Source organism: Macrobrachium rosenbergii, chromosome 3, assembly GCF_040412425.1.
Source record: "Macrobrachium rosenbergii isolate ZJJX-2024 chromosome 3, ASM4041242v1, whole genome shotgun sequence".
In the NCBI taxonomy this organism is placed as follows: domain Eukaryota; kingdom Metazoa; phylum Arthropoda; class Malacostraca; order Decapoda; family Palaemonidae; genus Macrobrachium; species Macrobrachium rosenbergii.
In genome coordinates, this window is record NC_089743.1 from 62,765,566 (window position 1) to 62,792,829 (window position 27,264).

The following is a 27,264-nucleotide window of genomic DNA, read 5'->3' on the forward strand; positions in this document are numbered from 1 at the left end:
CCGAACGCCGCCGGCATATGGGAGACGTTTTTGTAAATAGAGGCTCGGTGTTTAAGGGTTAAAAAGGTAGAAGAGAATGATAAAAGTATTGTTAGCAACGTTATACTCTTGCGTAAATAAGTGCAGCCATAAACAACCAAACGAGAAACTTGTTATGCTTATAACCGAATCGGATAACAACAGCCGTTTTTCTGGTATTTCAACCATCGTACAGTAATAAACGATTACCTCAGTTATAGTACAAATGAAGTTAAGTAGAATAGGACTGATATATTTTTACATTACAGGTAATACCCTTATTCGGTATGGATAAAAGATCGGCAAGGAAATATACTGCTAAATTTAAGCTGCAAGTTGTAGCTGAAGCTGAGAAAACAATGCTCAAGCTGCTAATGACTATAAATTATCGTGCATCGGCAGCATGGATGAAACTCGACTGTAATTAAAATTGGAGAGGAAGTATTGTAATCAAAACTACTGGGCATGAAAGAACACATATTACTGCTATTTTTACACCGATAAACGATAAATAGGTAAAGCTTGTATTATGATAAAATCAAGTGAAAATAGTGAACGGAATTTTGATTTTTTTTTTTTTTTTTTTTACACAAAACAAACATGCCCCCAAACGACCAATGCCATCTATTAAAAAAAAAATAGCTAAATTAATTTCACAACGAGACTTATTTAACTTATGTTTTGACTTAAAAATACTTTGTGTAATGAAAAATAACCTTGCCTCATATAAATAAAATATCTAGAGATTCATTTACGCTAACTAGAAGCAAGAAAAGCGCTCTGAACTGAGTTAAACACATCGAAATAAACTTACCGCATGATCGATTTCCAAACCAAAACATTGATCACTGTGGTCGCAATTTTAATACAAAAGCAATATAATATATACAATATTGTTGGGTACATTGAATTAAAGCATAACATTTTAAAAGATCCATGGAAAAGTTCCATATTCATTATGTGAATATAGAGTACAGTATAATGTAGGCTAGGCTACCATATATGTATACGATATACCATAATATAGGCTAAGCTAATTTCTTGTTTGTTATTCAATTTCTCTTTGTATTGAATTATCATGAGTCACTGCATGAACCTCCAGAATTAGTTGATATTTTATAATTACTATACTGTGGATGCGTAGAGTATACTTTATAGTGGAGGCTAGGCTACCATATTTGTATACATGGTGTAGGCTAGGCTATATTCAAGATCCGTTTTTTCCAACAACCGATGGATTTTTTGGAATCTAACCCCATCGTAAGTAGGATAATACCTGTATAATCATTTTTAGAGTTTTTTTTTGTATTTGAACTATCAAAATAGGCAGTTCTAAGTGTTTTTAGAAGGGTTCTAAGTATTCGTGGATTTTAGCTATTTGTGGGGGATGCTTACCACACTCCCCCATGAATACGAGGGTTTTACTGTACTCCTGCTCTGTATCTGATGACTGGTACTGCCCATGTGTTTATGGCTTTCGTCATGTTTCCGGCATTGAGTTTTGACTTGAGTATCGCCTTAAGTCTCTGCATATATTCTTTCCTGATCGTGTCTTCATTTCTTGGTGTTTTATATCCTCTCCTTCTATTATTCCCAGGTATTTGTATCCTGTCTCATCCATGTGTTTGATGCTGTTCCTGTCTGGTGGTTTTATCCCTTCAGGCCGTGTCACTTTGCCTTTTTGCATGTTCACAAGGTGCATTTTTCTATTCCAAACTCCATCCTGATGTCCCCAGATACAATCCTTACAGTCTGGATTAGGGTATCTATTTCCTTGATGCTCTTACCTTACAGCTTAATGTCGTCCATGAACATCAGATGGTTAATTCTTGCCTCCTTTCTTAAGCTGGTACCCAGCATCCATCTTCTGCAGTACTCTTGTTAAATTTTGGCTACTACGAAAAGTAGTGGGGACAGTGAGTCGCCTTGAAAGAACCCTTTCCTGATGTTAACCTCTGCTAGTCTTATCCCAGAGCTTGTATTCCAGCCGTGCATCGTATTTTTTAGGAAGCTGATGGTGTCCCGTATATTATCAGGCATTCTGTTAGCCACGTGTGCAGTATCATGTTGAAGGCTTTCTTTTAGTCAATCCATGCCATGCTTAGCTTGGTTCTCCTTCTTTTACTATTCTTCATTACCATTTTGTCTATCAAGAGCTGGTCTTTCGTGCCCCTACACTTCCTTCTACAGCCTTTCTGTTGGTGGGGGATGGTGTTTGTATCCTCTAGGTAGTTGTATAGCCTTTCACTGATGATAGCTGTTAGTAATTCCCACATTATTGGTAGGCAGGTGATAGGCCTGTAGTTACTTGGTTTATTTCCCTTGTTCTTGTCTTTCTATTAAGGATGTTCCCCCTGTGGTCATCCATTTGGGTACTTGGTGGTTTGTGATACAATGCTGGAGTTGTTCTGCAGTTCGTGAGTGTAGGGCCTTGAAATTTTTGAGCAAGTATCCATGGACTCCATCGGGACCTGGGGCTTTCCAGTTGGGCATTTTCTTCAGTTGGTGTCTGACTGTGTCTGTAATGATCTCGGTGAATCTTTGTTTTATTCTCACCATTTCTTCTGCCTTGACTTCCTGGAGCCATGTTGCATGTTTGTGTGATACTGGAACGCTCTATATGTTTTCCCAGTTTCTTACTTAGGTCAGCTTCAGGATTTTCCTGGTGGTTGTCTTCCCCTCTTAGTTAGCTGTATAGTCTTTCTGAAGAGTTTGTTCTGTTGGTATCCTTTATTCCTGTTCATTTACCATTGGATCTTATGTGCTTTGGCTTTAAGCCTCTGTTTTATATCTTCAATTGTGTTGTTTAGTCCCTTCTCCTGTACTTTGTATTTTTCGTTCAGTTCCTCTCGTTTTCTTGCTTCTTGGCCTCTTTTCTGCCATCTCTTTCAGTTTACTCGAGTCAGATCTCATTGCCATGATTTGTTTTTCCAGGCACCTTTTCCAAAGCGGTTGCTGATTTGGTTTCTGTTGGGTTGGTTATGATAGTGGTGTTGATGTTTGTATCCCCACGAGTTTGACTACTAGTCTTGCTCCTGCATATGCCAGGTTATTTGTTTTTGTGACACTAGTGGTGTGCATTAGTCTCATTATTTCATTAACTTCACATGTTTCCTCTCTTAGTTTCTTTTGTGTTGTAGGCTTTCATGGAGGGGATCTTTATTCTTTCTGCATCTGGCTTCATCCATTGTCTGATCTTTTCCACCCATTCCGACCTTTCTGTTACATCTTCGGTATTTCCTCATGTGATGTTGTTTGGTAGCTCATCATTCCTGTCATCTTCTGTAGTATCGTCTCTTAGTTCGTCTTCTTGTCCTTCGTTGCTGGGTGTTATTTCTCTCTTCAGTTCCTCTCTTTCTGTTGTGGAAAGCCAGCTCTTTCTCTTTTATGTTTCTTACTTGGTCTGCCAGCCTCTGCTCTGTTTGAGGGGTGTTATTTCTCTCATTCCAGATGTTGACCAGTCTTCTGTATCCACTCTGTCAGGTTGCTTCTGATATAGCATCTCCGTATTTCTTTCTCCTGTCCATTTCTTCTTCTGGTTTGCCTCTGTAGCTCCAGTCTCTGGTTGCTGGTAACTGTCTTTGTGGTGGTCAGTTGCTGGATGACGACCCCCAAGTACCTGACTGTCCTCCCCGCTCATTGGGCTGTATACTTGGCTGCCAGATGAAGCTCCTCTGTTGCCAGAGGTTCCATTTACGTTGTCATTTAATCTTTCATTCCTTTCCATCGTTGCTGAGTCTATTTAACCCATAGCTGGACACTACCCCATCAGGGATAGGTACTCATTTACAGCCGAATAGACAGGAAATTGTGGTAAAGATCCTTTCCCAGGGAATCAACGCCGAGGTGAGAGGGTCACCCATCCAGAGACTGACCAGCCTCAATGTTGCTTAACCAGTGTTAGTTTAGTTTCCCCAACGCTTTGTCAATATTTCGTGGTTTTCTTCCTCCACTATAGAAATTTTATATATCACTTTGCTGAGAGCCATGGATGGAAAGAAATAAGTCTTATTTTGGCAAAAAAGTAAAAACAGGAACTAGTTTGAATACAGTATACTGTACTCTAAGAGTGTACAGCTGACTTCTCACTTGAATCTCAGGCATTTTAGAAGCAGCTAGGAAAGCATGCATATACTGTAATATATATAGGTGAGAGGTGGATTAGTAAATTTTGAACAGAGTTCTGATTGGTCTAGGACTCTAAAGGGATGGGTGTATATGATGATGTAGCCATACTGTACCTAGTATGGCTGTTGTTGTTATTATTTATATACTGATTGACTTTTACAAGGGCCTAAGGTTGATTGTAAGATATTCCAGCAATAAAATTACTTATGTCTCATCACTTTGAAGTCCCTGGTTCATTGGGGGTGCTGGGGTTTGTGTTGGAACTGGTGGCAAATCTTTGTGTGGGTATGAGGGAAAAGGGCTTCACTAGTAGTAATTGGGGATGGGCTTCTCTTGCAAGATATTTAACCCTTACAGGATGGGGTAATATATATATTAAGCATACCCCTAGACTGAGCTAAATTTAAGGTTGGCCAATTTAAAAATCAAAACATTAATGGTAAGAGGAAGATAAGCATATGCACATGGTATAAGAAAAAAATGTCTAAAAAATTTTCTGTACCTTCCACGGGAAGTTGCAAGTGAATATTTCCAAGACAGTCATAAAAAATATGCTAATTTTACTAAGTTATAAATGTTTTTTAAAATTGTTAATTTTATTTTTTAAAATTATAATTACAGCTCACACTATCATAACAGATAAGAACTAAAATCAGAAAAAATTCTGAGTATATTTCTGTGTAAGAGTTGCCATAAGTCATTTATGGCCCACTGAAGTGATTTGAAAATTTTTCCCACAAAATTCATTCAAACTGTATGGTGCAAAATATTGATCATCAGGGGACATACCCTGGAAATAACCCCAAAGCTATAAATAGACGTCAGTTGATCGCCGCTCACAAAGAGTTAAGGTCTCCAGTATTTTCAGCCTCATCTCACCTTGGCATTGTTCTGGGATTTTGAATACTGTGGTGAACTGTTGCCTGGTGGGTCTCGAATCATGTTAGTGTAATTGATGGAAGATGAATAGCCCTGTTGTGTAGATGTGGCATGAGATCATCCTAATAGGCATAAATAGTGATCATATCAACAAAGAAATGAAGGTGTCCTTGAATATGGCAATTTTAACTGCAAACAAGGTTGCCATGGCCTGCAGGCTGAAACCTGGGAAAGGACCTCACGATAGAAACCCAGTCCCCTATAAATACCTTTGTATATGCATTCTCTCATTAGTTGCTCTGAGAATGCCTCAGGCTAAGATGAAGTATCTGATTATACTCGGAGAATATATTCAAACATCTAGTTCCTGCTTTCACTTTTTCCCCTGAAAAATGTTTTTTCATCAGTGCTTCATAGAAAAGTAAATTGAGAAATACTGAGAAATCTTTGGAGAACCAAGAGTCCTTTATAATAAACTATGCTTAAAAATGGGTCAACTTTGTTGAAATTCTTCAACCTCATTTTACACAATGCTGTTTTATTTTGCAATATTACTGTAATGCTATTACTACAGCTGTTTATTGTGTGATTTTCCTAAAATTTATTATCTAAAGTTTAAGGGAAAATACATACTTGTATCCTTAACCTATGTATTAAAGAACTAGTTTTTATTCAGAAACTTGGAAGATTGTCATTTATCACATTTATGTAAGTTTTTTCACTTTTTTCATTGTTAATAAGTGAAAATGTAAAGATTGTGTTAATCATGTTTTTATTTATTTACTTTTAAACAGTTTTGATATAAAAAAAATATTTTGTTGGTTTTACATTTTGTACTTTTCACTTTCAGTTCATGTGGTCCGATACCATGTGGTTTTGAGTCCGTGATAAATATTTTTTTCATTTTTATAACCTATCCAGTTCTTGGCTGATTTCATGAATTATATATTCTTGGCAGGTGAAGTGCAAAAGAATTTTGCAAATATATACAGTCACAACCAAAGTTCATTGTTAAAATACATTATTTCAACAGGCATGCCTATTAAAGCAAGTGCTGATAAACTGAAGAGAGAGTTGGCAGATTTTGGGTACCCACCAGAATTCCCAGAGGAGGAGGATGTCCAAGAAACTTCACAACCCCAGGAAGTTGCCATCAAGGACAAGGCCAAAGGGAAAAAAGTGAGAAATGAATTGTGATTTTAGATTTACGGTAGTTTTTAGTTTTCTCTTACCCCTTTATGTTTTACATTTAATATTTCTTAGTACTCTACTTCAATTTCATGTTTTTTTTTTTTAAATAGTAAAAATCTGGTTTTCATGACAGAGGGCTGCCAGACATTTCACTGACATTGAATTTCTGTTTTACTGGTTGGCATTTGGTTTAAAAGTAAACTGTCAAACATGCTGTCACTCTCCTTTAACATACTCATAATATTAAGAATAATATGCTTTTAACTAGTCAGTGTAATTTACATTGTGGAATTTTTTCCATGCAGTTTTCATTGTTTTATTTATTAAATGTTTTCCACAATTTTATTAACTCAAATTTAATTTAGGACGAGTAAATAAACTCATAAGTTATGAAATATCAAATAATGACTTATCACTCTACAAAATCTTTAGTATCCACTCAGTTTCAGTCTTTGTCACTGAGACAGTGAAGCATACAAATTTAGAGAATTGTATCGCTCGACAAAATCTTTGGTATCCATTCAGTTTTCATCTTTGCCAGTGAGACAGTGAAGCATGCAGATTTAGAGATTGTAACAAATTTTTGTTCCACCTTTGGCCTTCAAGGACCATGCAGCACAAGTTAAAAATGATTAACCATCTGTAATTGTAGAATTGAAAAGCAGAAAATGAAATATTAGAACAGTACACATTGCTTTGTAATGATGCTTGCTTCACTCTGGACACAAAAGGACACATTGCTTTGTAATGATGCTTGTTTCACTCTGGATACAAAAGAAGGAATTGTTAGAAGAGCTAACATAGATTTAATGTATACAAAAAGAAAGTTTGTGACTGCTTTAGGCTTGTAGAGAAATACTCCAGTAAACTGTGAAATAATTTAATAGTTAATTTACATATTATAGTAAATTGCTCAATAATTTAATAGTTAATTTTACAAAATTTTACATTATAATTTAATTACTTAACCATTTGTTAACATAAATTGATTTGCTTCTTTAAAAATTTTTTGATTTTTTTTTATTGTTTACAGAGCAAAGCTGTTGCCAAATCAGGAGGCATGAAATACCAGTGGCAGATTATGAGAAGTCTTGGTCTTGGGGATGATGAAATAAAGCAGTTCACTGATGAAGATCACTGGCTAAATTATTTCCCCCCTCACTGTATTGCTGATCTCAAACGTGTGGGGCTCCATGTGGACTGGAGGAGGTCCTTCATCACTACAGATCGTAACCCATATTACGATTCATTTGTGAGGTGGCAGTTTATTCGCCTGAAAGAAAGGGGAAAGATAAAGTTTGGAAAAAGGTGAGGTTATTGCTTGGCCAAACAGAGGTAATGCTTGAAAAAAAGTACTATTGCAGAGTGAATGATGTTGGGAATATTTAAAAAGTATGAAAGAAACATTCATGAACTAAAATGTTCTATCTTCTGGATACTATTTTTCAGCATATAAGATGGTACTTTCATTTAAAAGAAACATTTATGAACTAAAATGTTCTATCTTCTGGATACCATATTTGTCAGCATATAAGGCAGTATGTTCATATAAGACACTTCATGATTTTGAGGATCATATTCTGGAAAAAGTAACATACTCCTCATTTCCATAGTTGTCATAATCATTCCCACCATAGCTTATTTTGAACACACCAAGTAGCCAAGTGCTGTTACCAAGTGGCTGCATACTGTTATTTACCTAATCAAGAATTTATGCTTGAGAGGTGTATGGAAGCTATGGGCTTGGTTTGGCTTTGTGTGAAACTTAATGAATAGATGCTTACTATTTTTTCTTTGTAAAGCCTTGAAAGGAACAGTGGATTATGTTGTGTTGTGGTTCAGTTATAAAATGCTGTATTGTTATTGCATTGTGTATTTTTTTGTCAGATATATTTGAAGAAAATTGCAACTTTGTGCTATTTATGAAAGAAAACTTGAATGACAGAGTATTTTTGGATATCTATTTGCCAACAGCCTCGTTGGAGGATTGCAGTAAAGGTAATTCATTTCGAACTGAAGCATGTCTACACACGAGAGGTTTGTGTGTTTGTGAAACAAAATTAGTATATTAATAAATTACAGTGAGCCTTATTTAGAGCAATGCAATAAGTGTTGCTATAGAAAACAGTAAACATTTTTAACTTTGGAAACCTCTTAAAGGAGTATATCTATGACTAACTCTCACCTTCTGTTTGCAGATACACTATTTATTCTCCCAAAGATGGTCAACCTTGTATGGACCATGATCGTTCAACAGGTGAAGGTGTTGGTCCCCAGGAATACACTCTTATCAAGATGAAAGTTCAAGAACTGAAAGGTAAACTGACTGGATTAGCTCCCAAGTCTGTATTTCTAATAGCAGCTACATTAAGACCAGAGACAATGTATGGACAAACAAATTGCTGGCTTGGACCAGATTTGATGTATGTTGCTGTTGAGACAAAGGCTGGTGAGGTAGTTGTATGTACTCGCAGGGCTGCTAAAAATATGGCTTACCAAGGTATGCTGAAGTTTGAAAATGAAGTCAAGCCCATTTTGGAACTTAAAGGACATGAGCTGATGGGAACAAAACTAGCAGCTCCACTTACCAGTTACAAGACAATCTACACTCTTCCAATGTTAACTGTGAAGGAAGAAAAAGGAACAGGTGTTGTAACATCTGTACCTTCAGATGCTCCAGATGATTTTGCAGCTCTCATGGATTTAAAGAACAAACCAGCTCTTCGTGAGAAGTATGGAATTACTGAGGAAATGGTTAATGTGGAACCTATTCCTATTATTGATGTTCCTGAATATGGGACTCTGAGTGCACCCACTATTTGCCAAGCAATGGGTATCAAATCTCAGAATGATAGAGACAAGTTAATTGAAGCCAAAGAGAAAGTTTATCTCCGAGGGTTTTACGAAGGAACATTACTTGTTGGAGAATTTAAAGGAAAGAAAGTGCAAGATGTTAAGAAAGGTATACAGGATATGTTGGTCAAAAGAAATGAAGCAATGGTTTACCAGGAGCCTGAGAAACAGATAATTTCGCGCTCTGGTGACGAGTGTGTCGTGGCTCTTTGTGATCAGTGGTATCTTGATTATGGCGAACCAATGTGGAGGGCTGAAGCCCAGAAAAATCTAGATGCCATGGAAGTATTCCACGATGAAGTGCGAAGAAACTTTGAGGCTACTTTGGACTGGTTGAAAGGCCATGCTTGTTCTAGGACATATGGTCTAGGGACTCGCCTTCCCTGGGATGAACAATGGTTGATTGAATCCCTGTCAGATTCTACCATTTACATGTCTTATTATACTATTGCACACATACTTCATTCTGATGTTTATGGAACAACAAATAAAACTTACAATATTAAACCAGAGCAGATGACACTAGATGTTTGGGATTATGTATTTTGTCAGACGAACACAATGCCCAAGACTACCGTTCCTAAGCAAACTGTAGAAAAGATGCGTCAAGAGTTTTCTTACTGGTATCCTGTTGATTTGAGGGTATCAGGAAAGGATCTAGTTCCCAATCACTTGACATACTTCATTTATAATCATACAGCCATGTGGCCTACACAGGCAGATAAGTGGCCGAAAGGTGTTCGTGCAAATGGACATTTGTTACTCAATTCAGAAAAGATGTCCAAGTCAACAGGAAATTTCCTTACTCTTACTGATGCATTAGATTGTTATGGTGCTGATGGTATGCGTCTTGCCTTGGCTAACTCCGGTGACTCTGTAGAGGATGCCAATTTTGAAACGCAAGTTGCTGACTCTGGAGTACTCAGGTTATGGACCTTTGTTGAATTGGCAAAAGAGCTTCTTGCTGAGAAGGAATCCATGCGCACAGGAAGTGACTCTACTATAAATGATCAGATGTTTATATCAGAGATGAATTTGAAGATTCGAGAAACAGATGAAAATTTCAAAGCAATGATGTTCAAGGAAGCACTTCGTACTGGGTTCTTTGAATACAGTAACCTTTTCCACCAATACCGTGAGCGAGCTCAGGTTCAGACAGGCATGCATTGGGACCTTGTTTATCGTTACCTAACAACTCAAGTTCTTATTCTTTCTCCAGTGTGCCCTCATATTTGTGATTATGTTTGGAGAAATATCCTTGGAAACACAAAGTCTATTTTACATTCTAGTTGGCCAACAGCTGATGAACCTAACCTGTCTCTTGTTAATGCTTCAGAATATCTTGCAGATGCGTCTCATAAGTTCCGTTTACGTTTGAAGTCTCACATGACTCCAGGTAAAGGGAAGCGGGAGAGTGCCACTGTACCTCAGGCTCCTTCACATGGAACCATTTGGGTAGCAAAAACTTTCCCAAAATGGCAGAGTACCATTTTAGAAACTATGCATGGACTCTACAAGTCAAATAATAATTGCTTACCTGATAACAAAGTTATTTCTAAAACTCTGGGAAGCATTACAGATTTAAAGAAGTACATGAAGAAAGTCATGCCTTTTGCTCAAGCAGTAAGGGAAAGGATGAACATCCAAGGAGAAAAAGCTCTGATGAACACTGTAGATTTTGATGAACGCAAAATTTTGGAGGAGAACTTGGACTTCCTCCGTGGTACATTGGACTTGGAAGGAATTGAAATTCGCTGGACAGAGGAATGTGAAAGTGAGCGCACTCAAGAAGAAGTTGTTCCTGGTGAACCTTTCCTAACTTTTACAACTGCACCTAACATTGTTGTGACTCTAGTTAATCCTCAGCCATATAATGGTTTTTTCAGTTGTGAGCTTCCTATATTTGATAATGATACACCAGCCTCCATTTTTGCCCGTTTGAGGCGCCAAGAACGTTGTATAAAACCATCCATGAAGTTATCTTACTACAGATATACAGATACAGAGTTTGGACCACGCATCCTTCCATCACTAGCAGAGCCTCTTAAAGGTACTGAAGCTATTCCTGAAAGTGCAATATTAAATTTGAAGGACAACGGAGTATTCTTATGTTGTAATGGAAGTTCAGTATGTATTGGGAGCAAAATAATGTATATGGTTCAGTAGGATGTAATTTTAATATATTCTGTTAAATGCCGTAGCTTGTTTCAATAAATACTTTTGATATTTTCTTAATACTTTAAAATACTTTTGACATTTTTTCTGCAATTCAAAAGAATAAAATTAAAATTTTTTCTCCATAACCAAATTTTTCTGTGAAAATAGAAATTTATGTGATTTTATCTCTTGGTAAAGGACTTAAAGCAGGAATTTGGTGCATCTAAGTGTACAGGAAACAATAGTGTTTTAATGTGGAATTATTTACACCATAAAGACTATCTTTGCTAGTTCTGGTATGTTTTGTTATAAATATACATATATAGGAAAGGCAGGGAAAGAAAAAAAAAATGTTACAAGACTTTGAGCGTACTAAAAAGGCTGGCAAGTAATTTATGGAAATATTGGTGAGCATTCAACCTTTCCCACCACATACATTCTTCAAGTGTTCTCAGCTTTGTACATGTATAGTAAGAGGAGGGGTATGAAAAAGCTTCTTACATGTATATTAAGAGGAGGGTACACAAATTAAGTAAAGACAGGGACAATGATGGACTACATTAGCTCTAAAATGGTGCACTTAATTTTTAAAAATTCCTCATTCATTACAATGCCTGCTTTTAATATTAATATCAGTTAGTGCCACACAGGTGGTAATGGGAAATTCCAAAAATGACAATTGTTCCGACATGATATACAAACCCTCGGTCCTTTACATTAGGAATTACTTTCAGCGTAGGTTGGAAACAGCCGTTGAACTTTCGAACAAGGTGGTTAGGCAGTTAACTACTGTCCAGGAGGCAGGAGTACCGACTGCCCGGATGTAAACAGTCCAATTTGCTTTCGGCCGTCGTAGAATGTGGACGTTGTTCTTCGCTCTCTGACTGATTGCCCTTCAAATTTCCCGATGGGATTTTTCCTTGCTATTGCTATCGTAATGAATGTTGATAAGCCTTCTAAGCCCTCCTATCCCCAGCGTGTGTGTCCTGGGGTAGGAGGCAAAAGATGTAATACTTTTCGATCTAGCGTCAACACAGACCCACACGCCCTCTGCCCAACCTGCAAGGGACGTGTGTATTCATGCGACACTCCTTGTAGTGAGTGTTGTGCCTGGTCTCCCGAGCAATGGAAGAGGTTCGAAGGGAGGAGACGCTACCGTCAAAAGCCCGCCAAGGTATTGTCAGAGGGTAACATGCCCCCGACGACTCCAGTGTAATCCGTTGGGATCGTTCCTCCCTCCCAGCAAACTTCCCCAGCTTGCTCCCCCTCCCCTTCATTCGTTTCATCGGCCCGGCCTGGCTGCTAACACGCCTCCTGTGCCTTCGACCCTGGCTTGGCCCGGCCTGGCTGCTCACGCGCCACTCGCTCCTTCAACCCTGGCTTCTCCACTGGACATCTGGCTGCCACGCTAATGTTCCTGCCCCGGCAACTGCTGGTCCGAGCACCATCTACGCTGCCCGGGTTGCACCTGCTGCTGTGGCCCCCCTGGTTGCTCCTGAGACTTCAACTGCTCCTGCATGGTTTGGGGACCTGACTTCGATCCTGCGGAAGATGGCGAAGAAGAGATCGCCAAAGGCGTTGTCTTCGTCTGCTGCCTCTTCTTCCTCTTCTCCTGCTGCCTCTTCTTCCTCTTCTCCATCTGAGGTTACCCAGCCAAAGAAGAAGCAGCCTGCCCCCCCCCCAACAGGTCTCGCACCAAGACCTCTAAGGGACTGCCTTCTTCCACAGGGGAGGCAGTGGGATCTCTCGCTGGCTCTTCCCAATTCACGGATCAGGGAACCACTGCTCTGGCCCCCGCCTCAGTCGCATCAGGAGCCAAGGGCGTGCAGACCATGGTCTGCACTCCCCCTGCTGTGCTGAAGAAAGCTGCTTCTAAGGCCAGCGGGTCCATGTCAGACACTCACTCTCGAGTCACAATGAGTACCCAGGTTTCCAAGGAGACCCGAGTACCCCAGTCTGGTACGGGAGAAACCTCTCTCCGTACAGACTCGGGCGTGGGGCGAGAGAAAGAGTCCGTGCATGCAGGTGCCCCAACTCTTCCTGCTGGTACTTACGCGAGTGCCAAGCCAGGTCCCCTGCTCAGTCTTCCCGAGAGGTTATGGCCTCGAAGAAGACTGGGGCATGTCTAGAGGACAGTGCAAGTTCGTGCCAGCCAGCTGCACACTCGACTCCTCCCAGTCCCTGGCCACATCCGCGTGGCGAGCCTGGCTCGGGGGAGGCGAGCTGCTCTGCTCTCCTCGTGAGACTTTTTCGCCCAGGTGAAAGCACTCTCCTCGACCCGGGCTGCCGTCACCACTGCGGGTTGGTGATCACTCCCGGCCTGCTGCTCCTTTTGGTTCTGCCAGCAAGGTCAGTGGGAGCGCCCAATCCTCCTCGCCTGTCCCCTCTACCTCCTGGGCTCCTTCCAGGGGGCGCGAGTCAGACAGGAGGCACTCTGGCAAGTGGCAAGTTGTCTCCCCAGAGTTCTACCTCGGGGGTGTACATGCCTGGCTTAGTCCTCAGTTCGACCAGGTCTTACGTCCGCGTGGTGCAAGAAGGATCACAGGGGTCTGCCGAGGTTCTTCCTTCTGCAGGGAGAGTAGATCGGGAGGACCGCACCCTGGAAGGACTCGAGGGTCCTCTCCCCCAGGATGCGGACACCCCTGAGATACAGAGGATGTTTGCTGAGGTTATTGCATTGATTCGTCAGCACAATCTCAGGAAAGGGACCACGGCCTCATCTGTGGATCGTCCGTCGCGCCTCGAATCCTACTGGGGACCCAAGAAGGAACCCAAGGCTTCGGTGGGGCTGCCGTTGTCCATGCTTGCCAAGGGGGTCCTCGATCAAGTGAGTAGTCTTGTGTCTGGGCAAGACAATTTGCTCAGATCGAACCGCTTGGACAAGCTTCTTCCCCTCCTCTGCCCTGCCAGAAGCGCTTCTACGCTCCGTCGGAGAGGGCATTGCCGCCTAAACAGTTGACCCGGACCTGGTTCGTCTAGATCCGGGTCTTAGGTTGCAGCAACTTACTGCAGAGAGCATCTCCCTCTCTCAGCAAGAAGCTGCAACCCTGGAAGCCACCGCCATGGCGGCCTTCCAGGGAGTCTCCTGGCTGGATCTGTGGTCCTTCACAGTATCCAAGGTGGCTGCTTCCTCGAGTGCTATCGTACCCGGGGTAGGACTTCGCCTTTGGGAGATTATGCCAGTCTGGAGGTAGGGCCGTCTCCTACCTCGCCCACCAAACGGCAAACCAGTGGGCTAACCTGGTCATGAAGCGAAGGGACACCATTCTCTCGCGCTTCTCCAGGTCTGTGGGGCCCAAGTCGGCAATGACCTTGCGAATGGACCGTTGCTGGGTTCCGCCTCTCTCTTCCCTAGAGAGTTGGTGGACGCTGCGGTGGATAAGCGCCGGGCCGATGACAGCGACCGGCTTGTCCACCAGGCAGTGGCCAAGAGCTCCGGTCTTTCGCGTTCCACTGCTGCCAGGCCCTCGGGTCAGGCTAGCACTTCCTCGGCCCCTAAGAAGTCCCAGTCTTCGAAGGGGTCCCGTGGAAACACCCAGCCTTCTTCTTCCTCTAGAAAGAGCAGGCATTCCCGCCCCTTTCAGCCCGCTGTCCAATCTGGAAAAGGGGGCAAGGGGAAGAAGAAGAAGGGGCAACGCTAGGGGCAGCGTTCGCCCTCAAATGCTGCCGAAGGTGGGGGGTTGCCTGTTGAGCCATTGGGCAACATGGCAGTGACATGGAGCTGAGACCTGGATAGTAGATGTCCTTCGGGAGGGATATCTACTACCCTTCGAGTCTCGGCCTCCCCTCACGTACCCTCCGGTCCATCTCCGCACATACGTCTCCTGAACCGATTCGTTCGCCAGACTAGGTTCACGATGGAAACAGCGCGATCTGTGCTTGCCTCCATCAGAGAGAATGACTTCATGCTTATGGTGGACTTGAAGGATGCATATTTTCAAATACCAATTCATCCGTCCTCTCGCAAGTACCTCCGCTTTATCCACGGGGAGATGGTCTTCCAATTCTGGGCACTCTGCTTTGGGCTCTCGACCGCTCCCCAGGTGTTCACGAGAGTCTTCTCTCTCGTGTCAGCTTGGGCCCACTCGCACCAGATACGTCTATTGACTGGCTTGTCGGGAGCTCGCAGTTGCTACAGGACAGGGATCGACTCCTCGAGTTTTGCTGCAATCTTGGGATCTTGGTGAACCTCGAGAAGTCCGATCTCACCCCCAAGTAGAGGATAAAGTACCTGGGCATGCTGACAGACACGGTAGCAGCGAAAGTCTTTCCCTTGGACTCTCGTGTCAGCAGGTGCAGGCAGGCAGCACAGCTGTTCCTGTCATGACAGGAGCAGCCAGCACCTATGGGACAACCTCGACGTTTATGCCTTTCCTCTGTTCTGTCTGATTCGCTGAGTGATCAGCCAAGTGATGATCACTCCAAATCTCAGAATGATTCTGGTGGCACCCAAATGGCCGCAGGCCGTTTGGTATCCCGACCTGCTAGCTCTCCTCTCTGAGGCGCCGAGAGAGATCCTCCCCCCTGGCCCAACCTGCTGTGTCAACCCCACGTAAAGCGCTACCACCAGGCAGTGCAGTCTCTGTGTCTTCACGGCTGGAGGTTATCCACCATCTCTTGCGAGCGAGAGGCTTTTCGCGTCGTGCAGCAACGGAGATGGCCGGGTACCTCAGACGACCCTCCGCAACGGTATACCAGGGAAAGTGGTCCGTTTTCTGTGGTTGGTGTCGTTGACAGGATATCTCTCCGGTCGGAGCTACTGTTCAGCAGGTCACGGACTTCCTCGTCTTCCTTCGCCGAGAGAAGCTTCTCTCCGTTTCAGCTGTAAAAGGCTACCGTGCCGCACTCAGCCTAGTCTTGCGGCTGAAAGGAGTAGACATCTCTTCCTCCAAGATTTCCCTACTGATGAGAAGCTTCTGAAAGGTCTTGCCCACCCAGGGATCTCAGGCCCCCTGCGTGGGATGTGACTCGTTCTAAGGAGCCTGACTCATGCACCGTACGAGCCTTTACGAGAGTCGTCAGACAGGGATCTGACCCTCAAGACCGTCTTCCTGCTGGCCCTGGCATCGGTGAAGAGAGTTGGCGAACTGCATGGACTTTCCTTCAATGTTAAACATTCGAGGGGATGTGGATCAGTTACGCTCGATTTCGTCCTGGATTTCATAGCGAATACTCAGAATCCTTCGGTCCCTGACGCACAGTTCGAATCTTTCATGAGCTCCTCCCTAGAGGACTTTGTAGGTAATGAACAAGACGGGATGCTACTGTGTCCTGTTAGAGTGCTGCGGTGCTATCTGAAGAGGACTCAACGTCTCCAGCCTGAGTGTTGATGACTCTTCGTTAGTACTGGCTCGACCAAGAACACCATCTCTTTCTGGCTTCGTGAGACAGTAAGGAGAGCGTATTCTGCTGCAGGAGATGATACTGGTACTCTTCGTCCAAGAGCTCAAGAAGTCCGCAGCATTGGTCCATCCCTCGCATTCCGGAAGAATATGTCGGTTCTGCAGGTGCTGAAGGCAGGTGTGTGATCCCAACAGACCACCTTCACCTCCTCCTACCTCTGGGATGTTGCTCACAAGTCCTTGGACACTTTTCCCTTGGGTCCTGTGGTGGCTGCTCAACAAGTTGTGTAGCTTACCCGGCTCCTCGAACAGGACAGGTTGCATCTCGCCTAAGATGCACGGTTGTGATTGGGAGAATGAATGTGGAGTGACTGGCCTCTCTTCTTTCTCCCCATCCTGGCTCTCTCCCCACGGGCAGGGAGCAGACGTGCCGTTACATGCTGGATCTGGCGGTCGATGCAGGTAAGCACCCAACGGAAGCTCCTGTTCTACTTTCCGTTCAGGTTGATAGAAGCAACCCCACTCCTTCCCCTTGCAAGGTGGGAAGGCGACCATGACTATAAGACAAACCCAATGCTTGTGATTGCCTTAATGTCATCCAACTCCAAGTTCTTCCTAGCCTACTTTGCATGAACTGACGATTCCTTTTTCATGCAAAGGGACCCAGAAGTCTGACAATTGATCCCGTGTTTCTTGCAACCCGATCATTTTGTCAGAGGCAGTTTTCCCTTCCTTGCTCTGTTGACCAGGAAGGGAAGACAAGGTGTGGTGAACTCCAGTCAGTTCAGGGACTCACTCAGATTCCTCCCTCCAACCAGTGAGACTTCCTAATGTAAAGGACCGAGGTTTTGTATATCGTGTCGGAACAGTTTTTAAAAGTTTAAAAACTAAATTGTATTTTTCCTAACTATAGAAACCCGAGGTCTTGACAAAGGAAAAATCTATTTCTGGGGGAAGACCTGTGTCACCCAGTGAAATTGGTTCCAATTAGCACATTTCTAGGTTTAAGACTGCTATATATACCAGAGAAAAAAGCTATGTAGGATGCTGGAGTTACTACCTCCAGTTCGATCATCTCATACAGATGTCGATATATACCAGGGGTGAGCTATTACGCTTCCACAGGCCTTCGTCCAATAGACTTCTCAATTCTCAAAGACCCAAATTGGATGAGCCGTTACACACTTGTAACTCGGAATACTCACCCGACCGCCAAGTAGGCGTCATTCCAAATTTAGCACCTACCAAGCTGAGTATTTCACCCGGGTGGGAAAAAACGAGGGGTGGGTCACTGGGTGACACAGGTCTTCCCCCAGAAATAGATTTTTCCTTTGTCAAAATCCCTTTTCTGGGTCGACCTGGGTCAGCCAGTGAAATAGTAACAGAGAATTAACTATACGAGAGCTTGGTGGCCCGCCTCAGAGAGTACACAAACGGAACTAAAATAAAACATTTAAAGAAAACTTCACTGTGTTTTAATACTGACAATTCAAACATTATCACAAAAACAGGATTCAGAGGCACACAGGTAAAAATTCAGAAAAACACAGTAAAATTTTGAGGTACTCAGATAAAAAAATTTTGAATACTAGATATTAATCCAACTAGTATATTTAAGGCTAACAAAATAAATGACAATGAGGCATTGTGGAAATAAATGGGCAAGAACAGGTGAGACAGGGGCAGGTGAGACAGGGGTCAGGGACTAAATTCATATAAACTAAACTTGAGTTGGACCAGGGGAACCACACCACCCACTGCAACTGTGGAAAATTTAAGGGCCTCTAAAGACTTAAGATAGTGGCATTTAAATACTTTTGGTGATTCCCAACCCGTATATCTCTTAAGTTCATAAAAATTCATATAATGAAAAAAGTTAGTAGAAGTGGCCACCGCACGAACATCATGGACCCTAGGTACTGATTCGGATTTGCTTGCTTAATAAAATAAAGAATTTGTTGTCTGATGGCTTTGAGTGAGATACTGCCCCCTTCCCTAACAAAAAGGGGACCCGAAGTTCTATTAGAGGTCCTATCTAAGCAAGCCCTTAAAGTATTGACTGGGCAAAGAGATAAATCTTGTGGAAGAGGGACAATCTTCCAAGGAGACCACCTATTCTGCGGGTCTTCGTTCTTTGCTAAAAAACTAGGATCTGGGGATAACAGAACTTCACCTGACGGGAGGAAATCAACATGATTAGATTCTCTAGAAAGAGCAGACAGTTCAGAAATTCTAGCCCCTGAGGCTAGACTTACTAAGAACAGAGTTTTCCTTAGCAGATATGAACATGAAAGATTATCAGTGTCTGATGCCAACCTAAGAACATCATTTAAGTACCAGGAGACCGTGTGTGGACGGGTTGCTGGTCTAAGGCGCGCACATGCTCTAGGTATAGATGAAAAATATGAGTCGGAAAGATTAATATTAAAGCCATGTAAAAATATTCTTTTTAAAGCAGATTTAGTTGTAGTAACAGTACTAGAAGCCAGACCCTTCTCGAATAATGACCTAAAGAAAGAGATTGCTAGGTTCGTGGTCATCTCATGAGCATTTGATTCTCTCAGAAACAAGGCTATATTTGTGGGAACTTTGCAGCGGAGGAAGTACACCGTATGCTGACAAAGTTTTAAAAGGATGCCCTTGCTCTGGGTGAAGACCAGAATGCAAAATAACAACAGAGAATTAAAACCATAACCCAACAATTACAAAATAAAAAACAAAACTGGTGGGTACTCCAGGTACAATGTACCCCCAGGCTTCCCACTGACTCAAAAATGACATTTTTATAATAAAATAAAGTTTTATATATACTTATCAAATAATTACATAGCTATAGTTTCTACTTTACGCGGCACCTCAAAATTCGAAATTCGCAGAAGCGCTCTTTTGTTTTGGGTGTAGGTATGCTGCCCCGCCCACTATCGGGGAAGAATAGGTACAACGTAGCTAAAGAGCCCAATTTGTTTATGCTCTATGTCCATGAGAGGGGAGGAGGGCGGGCTCTGATCATGTAATTTTTTGGTAAGTATATATAAAACTTTATTTTATTATAAAAATGTCATCTTTATATAAGTAACTTACCAAATAATTACATAGCTGAATTCCACATTGAGTGGAGGTGGGATGGATGGACATATACTACCCAAAAAACTACTCGATATGGAGGATAATTTGGGATAGCAAATTAGCTAGCATCTTGGAATGCTTGTTGTAACCTTACCTGGTGAGGGAGCAACAGCAGACGGGTACTGCCTCTGGTTGTGGCTCCTCTTGACCTGTAGCGGCGCAGCGGTAGAGCCAAGGGTCGCCTCTCGTGAGTGGGTGCTTTGCAACGTAGGAGGTTAATCGCAGGTTGCCAAAGCTAACAATCCCAAAGGGTCACATAAATAATATGTGGATCTGCCCTTGCCCTGGGTGCAGGACAATAGAACAACAAAGACCAGGTAAAATTAACCTCCACCACTCAAAATTTTAGCCAAAACCATAAAATACAGATTGGTGACACTCACGACTCGGTGTCCACCAGACTTCCCAAGAAGTAAAACTATCCTTATTCAAGGAGAGTGGATAGAGGAAAAGGAAGGCGTTCCTCCTATCCTTCATCCCCCAATACCATGCCAGCTGCGAAGAATGGACCTAAAGTACTGCATTTTTCATACGTTTCAACGTCCCGTAAGTAAAACATGGCAAACACTGACTTGCACCTCCAAAATGTAGTTTGCAAAATTGAAGAGAGAGACAGGTTACGTTTGAAAGACAGAGACGTTGCCACGGCTCTTATTTCATGAGCCTTTACTTTGCACAAGGGTAGTAAATCATCTTGAACTCACGAATGTGCTTCCGAAATCACGGATCTTGCAAAGAATGATAGTGCATTCTTGGACAAAGGACAGCTGGGGTTTTTAACAGAACACCAAAGATTAGGGGCCGATCCTCTAAGGTTTTTGGTTCTCTCAAGGTATACTCTTAGAGCTCTTACAGGGCAGAGAACTTTCTCTTGATTGGATGGGCCTAGTACTTCTGAGAGGCTCTTGATAGAAAAGGAGCGAGGCCAAGGGTTAGCCGGGTCCTCATTTTTGGCCAAAAAATCCACCAAGAATAATGTCTTCTTCATAAGATTCCGAAGTGACGACAACTCCAGAGGTTCAGACGGTGGTCCTGAAAGCCAGTTGAGGACTCCTGAGGGTTTAACTTGCTTACTAGTATTCAAATGTTTGATTAAATCACTGATGTCTTGGTTTGAAGACAGGTCTAGTCCTCTATGTTTGAATACTGAACTCAACATCGCTCTGTAGCCCTTGATGGTAAATGTTGCGAGTCCTTTCGATGTTCTAAGATATAGAAGAAAATCTGCGGTTTGGGCTACAGACATTTGAGAAGAGGAAATATTTCGCTCTCGGCACCACTTCCTAAAAACTGCCCTCTTAGATTAGTAGACTGTCGCCTGCGCTTAGCAATCTCTGCAGCCTTCCTTAAAAATCCTTTCGCTCTGACAAGCTCCCTGACAGTCTGAAGCCTGTCAGAGTGAGATTGGATAACCCTTGATGGTATTGGAGGAAGTGTGGCTGTCTGAGAAGACTTCTCCTCTGAGGAAGTAGTCTTGGCAAGTCTGTCAAAAGATTGGGGAACCGCTCTTTGTGTGGCCAAAAGGGAGCGACTAGGGTCACTGATACATGTGAATTGAACTTCCTCAACACTTCCCTCACCATGGCATCTGTTGCCCATGCATGTGGGTCCGGAGCTGGGGAGCAATACAAAGGAAGATGATTGTTCCTTGACGTCGCAAACAGGTCTATCGACAGCTTTCCCCACAGCTTCCACAGGTCAGTGCACACCTGTGGATTGAGTGTCCATTCTGTCGGTAGGACCTGTTTGCCACAACTCAATTCGTCCGTAAGGACGTTCATCTTGCCCTGAATGAAGTGAGTCACTAATTGGGTCTTGTTGCTCCTTGCCCAAAGAAAAAAATCCTTTGTCGCTTCGTAGAGCGTAAAAGAATGGGTCCCTCCTTGATTCTTGATATAAGCTGGGGCGGTCATGCTGTCCGAATGAACCACTACTGTCTTGTGGAAGGTTAGCATTGCAAAGTGTTGAAGCTCCAGATGAATTGCTTTTAGTTCCTTTATGTTGATGTGGAGGTTTCTTTCAGAAGGAGACCACGTTCCTGACACCTCCATGTTGTTGAGAAGGGCTCTCCAACCCAGATCCGAAGCATCTGAGTACGACTTTAGGCCTGGGTTCGTTGGAGCCAGAGACTTCCTGTCGAGAATCTGTCTTCTGCTAGCCACCACCTGAGGCCCTCTTTTATTTGGGGAGTGATGCTGAAAACGAATGAGTCTGGGAATGACTTCCTTTTCCAATTGGCCTTAAGGTAAAATTGCAGTGCTCTTGTATGTAGCCAGCCTAATGGAACGAACTTCTCCATGGAAGGGAGTTCCAAGAAGACTCATCCATGCGTTGGCTGAGCAGGAGTGGCAAGTTACAAAGTCCTGGACTTTTTTGCGGCAAGATAGTATCCTTGTTGGGATGGAAAAGCCTGAAAACTCTGAGAGTCTATCACTATCCCCAAATATAGAATAGACTGAGTTGGGACTAACTGTGACCTGAAGTTTATTAAAAGGCCTAATTCTTGGGCGAGATGAAGAGTTTTCTGCAGGTCCTCCATGCACTGAGATCTCGAGGGGGAGAGTAGGAGCCAATCGTCCAGGTACAGAGAGATGTTTATCCCCATAAGATGTAGCCATTTCGCTAGGGGAGAAAGTACCCGGGTAAAAACTTGAGGGGCCATGGAGAGTCCGAAGCAGAGTGCCCGAAACTGGAAGACACTGTCCTGGAACATGAATCTCAGATACTTCCTGGAATCTGGGTGAATTGGAATGTGGAAGTAAGCATCTTGCATGTCAATTGTAACCATCCAGTCTCCCTGATGGATGACCAACAAAACCAACTGATTCGTCTCCATTTTGAATTTTGTTGTTTGAACGGAGTGGTTCATGGCACTGACGTCCAAGACAGGTCTCCATCCTCCCGGTGACTTGGGAACCACAAAGAGGCGGTTGTAAAATCCCCTTGTGTTTACATCCTCGACTACTTCCACTGCTCTCTTTTCTAGTAGGGCTGACACCTCCTGAGATAGGGCCGAAAACCTCTCTGAGTCTACCGAGTAGGCTGCTAAGCTGATGGGAGAGGTTACTAAGGGAGGTTTCTCCCTGAAGGGGATCGCATATCCTTCTCTTAATACTTTCAGCACCCACGGCTCCACATTCTTCTTCTCCCATTTTTTTTTTTTTAACGTTAGTTTAACCAGACCACTGAGTTAATATTAACTCTCCTAGGGCTGGCCCGAAGGATTAGACAAGCTATTTAAACTCTAATAATTTAATTAAACCTAACGACATATGTTAACCTAAGAACTAATTAAGTTAATTAGGAAAATATTATAAATTATTCTATGAATCTAAATATATCGTATAAATGATTAAATTTAAGGAATTTTAAAATATTAAAAAGTGAAAATTTGTCATTTTCTGACAGTATATCTTTATAGGAATATCTTCTAAATAAAATGTCTCTTTGGATTCTATATTTTGGACATACCTTTAAAATATGCTTTACTGTTATTTGTATATTAGTTACTCATCAGGTAACCATGTGTCAGTTTAGTGTGACCAATTTTTAGCCGTGTCAACATTACTGAAAACCTGCGGCAATTCTGATAGGATGATGGCCACGGGTCTACAGTTTCTTTTATTTCTCTTAATTTATTGTTAAGATTGCTTTCCCTCCAGTTATTTTGCCATTTCTTCTTAATCACCGCTTTACTGTATCTAGTATAATCTTCTAATGGTAATAATTCGGCTGATATTGGGAGTGTATCTAGCCTCTTTTGCATAGGTGTCAGCTTTTTCATTGCCTTCTAATCCTATGTGAGATGGTATCCAACATAGAGTAACAGATATCTTTTGCATCCAGTATGGGAGAATCTTGCTCCCACTAGAACACGGAGGATGGACGTCTCATTTTCTAAGTGTTGATTTGTTAATGGGTTTCCTAGATGGCCTGGAGGTTCGGAGGTTGGCTCTAGGTCGGGACTGGAAACAGGCTCTAGAACCTCGAAAGGGTTGTTGCTGCAGGGGCGACAACATTCTGGGAGTTGTGCTTGAAGTGGCTCTTGCAGGGAACTTAGTTCTTTTGGCGGACTGAGTGAGGAGGTCTTGAGTCGACTTCTTCTGTAGATCCATTGAAATCTGTTCCAGAGTGTCCTGCGGGAACAGACTATCCTTGTCCAGGGGTGCAAAAAGAAGCGAAGAACGTTCTGATGGGGTGACTCCTTTTGCCGTGTACGAGCACCACAAATCTCGTTTCTTGAGGACTCCTGTTGTGAAGATGGTTGCTAGTTCTAGTACTCCATCTCTTACGGCTCTATCCGCGCACCCCAGTGTTCCGAGCCAGTCCAAAGCGAAGTTCTCTTGAAGGGACGTACAGTCTTCTATCTTCTTGGCTAGGGCTCCCACTGTCCAATCTAGAAAAGATCTCGCAGACTTTGAATATATCTTTAAGAAGATGGTCTAACTCCGAGGTTGTGAAGAGAATTCTGGCCGAAGAGAAAGCAGAGCGACGAGAAGCATCTATGATATTGGAGAAGTCCCCTTGAGAGGAGGCAGAAACTCATAAGGATGGAGCTTCTCCAGTTGCATAAGACAGATACTTCTGCCTTATCAAAAGAGAGGGAGGCGCAGAGAAAACCGCCTTCCCGACTTTCCTCTTCTCTGCTAGCCAGGCATCCATGCGTCCGAAAGCTTTCTTTGAATATGAAGACAAAACCATACACGGCAGTCTGGCGGTACCTGGTGGTTGTCGCATCAAGTAGGCTGAACCTGGTGATAATGGGACGACTGGAGAGAAGAATGACGGGTAGCAGACCAGGAAAAACCTGAGTAGTGCCAAGTAATGAGGTAGGTTGCTCCTCTTCAGCAGGTTCAACTGACAAAACTGGTGATCCTGGGGGTTCCATGGTGTCTTGCACTACTGGAATTGGCTTCTCAAGAAGGCTCAACACTTTATCAAGCCGGAGTTGAAGCGACGCCAATGAGGGGTCTTGAGAAACAGACGGAAATTCTCTTGCAGCGTGGGAAACTGAAAATTCTCCTTGTGGGGTCACGAAGAAATTAGAAAAGGGGTGGACTTTGAGAGAGGTGCCCCCAGCGACTGGATGCACGGACGATGGGCGCCCACCCACTGTTGAAGCAGACACTGACTCCTTGGTAGCAACTGCATTGTCCGCGGACACTTGGCACCCCAAGGATGGGCGCTCGGCGATCTGACGTTCCCGGTCCGAGCAGTCAAACATGGACTCTTCTAACTCGGAATCTGGGCGCTCATGAACAGGCAAGGTGAGAGCTGCGCGCTCATGCGAGGGCCGCTCGGACGATGATGGGTGTTTGGACAATGATGGGCGCTCTTGAGATGAAAGCTCGGATGCCTAATGATCTACGAGTTGGTGCTTATGCACACCACTAATGTACACTGAGCTCTCGTACTCTTGGCGCCCATGAGCTGGATTGGCATACACTCGTTTGGGGATGGGACGCACTTTCGCACCTGAAAGGGAGCAAGACTCTCTTGCTGGTGACTCCCAAAAACTACAAGAAGGGAGAGGGCTACGTTCTCTCTCTACAGCCCGCTTACGAGATGGGGGCAAACCTGAATCCACTGAAGTGGTCAGCCTTTTCAGTGGCCCAGATACATGGGCAAAATGGTCACTGCATTTTTTAGATGCAGGAGAATCTGAATCACTTGAAGATAGGGCACGTGCATCCATTCGAACACCTTTCCAACGGCATTCTTCCGCAGCCTGTGATTGGCAGACAACAGGCTTGGATGAGGCGATGACTACTCGTGGACAAACCCCACCGACCTCCCTTGGACTGCCAGTTTGCTTCCTCCCATGTCTGCAAGGGAAGTTTAGCAGGAACCTTGGTCTAGGAGCATCGGTGGGACGAACAGCCGCCCCCTCCACTGACACTTCACTCGACACTACACTATTAAATTTGTCCATTAGGACCTTCACAGAGTTCCCAATCTGGGAAACAGTATTGACAAGTAAATTAAATTTTGATCTATCCGTGCTTCTAAGCTGGCAATGGCACTGGGTTCAGCAGAATGAGAGCTCGGTACAGGAGTGACACAAAAAGCTGGAGGACTGGAAATGGGAGAAAAAGCTGTCACAGGTGTTGAAGGGATAGGCATAACATCAATATCATCCTTGAAGAATGACCTACACCAGCGGAAGCCTTTGCTTCGGCCATAGCCGTAGCTTTTCTAATTCAGTCACGCTGTAATTTGTCTAAGCGTGTCTGTAAAGTCTTCCATTTACCCTTCTCCCAGTCTTTACATTCGTCACATTTCAATTCCGAAGAACAAATTTGTTGCCTACAAGTACAAATGGTATGCGAGTCATATTTTGCAGACGTGAGTCTAGTTTTGCAGCCTTTGCTGCAGTACCTAATGCTAGACAAACTAGATCAGACATAATGGTCAAAATTCCAAATGAATAAGTCACAATCAAAGAAGTAATCCAAAATTCTAGTTAAGCTAGTAGCTGCGCTACCAAAAGCAAAGAGTACTTCACCAAAGACGATCTCCGACCATCCGGCGAAAAGCAAAACAAGAGCTGCTAATAACTGGTGTTCAGTCATTAACTGGAAGAAATGAATTGAGCTCTTTAGCTACGTTGTACCTATTCTTCCCCGATAGTGGGAGGGGGCAGCATACCTACACCCAAAACAAAAGAGCGCTACCGCGAATTTCGAATTTTGAGCTGCTGCGTAAAATAGAAACTATAGCTATGTAATCATTTGGTAAGTTACTTATATAAAATCAAAATTTTAAGCTGTCAATAATAGAAACTAAAAGCTATGTAATTACTGGATAAGTTACTTCTCTAAAAATAACAATTCTTAAAGCAATATACAGTACTGTATATGTATTTTTCCTAGCACAAAAAGCAAAGCCTTTCATGTGGAGTGTCTTCAGTGCACTGTATACTGTACATGAATTGGTTGTTCAGTTGGAAAAAAGAATTTGTCATGGAGATGAGGAATGAGTGGGACCCCCACACTACTCAAGCTATCTGGTAACTTTTTCCTTTACCACAGGGACAAAGTGGGGTGGTTGAGGCTTTGTTTGTATACCTACAAAAAATACTAATGATTTTAAACATTTTTTAGTCATTCCTACATATACAAACCATTGCCTTTTATGTAGAAACTTACCCCTTAGGAGGAGGGTAATCCCTGAAACTGACTGGAGTTGAACCACATCTGGAAATGTCATGCACCTATCTGTACTGACAAAGTCTCCTACGCTTTGGCCTCAGAGAGCAGGTCCTTTTCAGGTCTTGATGGACTTGGAAAAGAGGTATCTTGTCCAGGCCTCCACCAACAGTCTTGAAGGAAGGGAATCAAGAAACTCAAATCTCATCTGAAACCGACAGATTCTGAGTTTTTGCGACAAACTTAAAAACAAAAGAATGAGACAGATCTCCAGCCCTTCCAGCGATGGACAAGATATAACAGACCATGTAACTTCCCCACCCTCTTTGCAAGGCCAGAGCCAAATGGAATACAATCTTAAGAGTCAGGTGTCTGTATAAGGCATGGGGCAGAATTTTGAAGGAAGGCCTTAAAAGGCTCTT

The 27,264-nt window shown here is 43.1% G+C and overlaps 1 protein-coding gene and 1 long non-coding RNA gene across 3 annotated transcripts in view; one reads left to right on the forward strand and one right to left on the reverse strand.

Moving 5' to 3' along the window:
• Positions 1-11,266, forward strand: part of LeuRS (Leucyl-tRNA synthetase) — a 44,345-nt gene extending 33,079 nt beyond the window's left edge. For both annotated transcript variants that reach the window (XM_067134320.1, XM_067134328.1), the window contains exons 4-6: positions 6,059-6,204; positions 7,250-7,524; positions 8,415-11,266. In XM_067134320.1, the coding sequence (XP_066990421.1) occupies positions 6,059-6,204; positions 7,250-7,524; positions 8,415-11,235 (3,242 nt within the window). In that variant the 3' untranslated portion in view covers positions 11,236-11,266. The remainder of the gene's footprint in view (positions 1-6,058; positions 6,205-7,249; positions 7,525-8,414) is intronic.
• LOC136856452 (uncharacterized) lies at positions 7,083-8,535 on the reverse strand. Its single transcript, XR_010858341.1, has 2 exons — positions 8,402-8,535; positions 7,083-7,489 (listed from the first exon to the last, which is right to left on the reverse strand). It is a non-coding gene; the product is annotated as an uncharacterized lncRNA (long non-coding RNA).
• Positions 11,267-27,264: the final 15,998 nt, after the last annotated feature.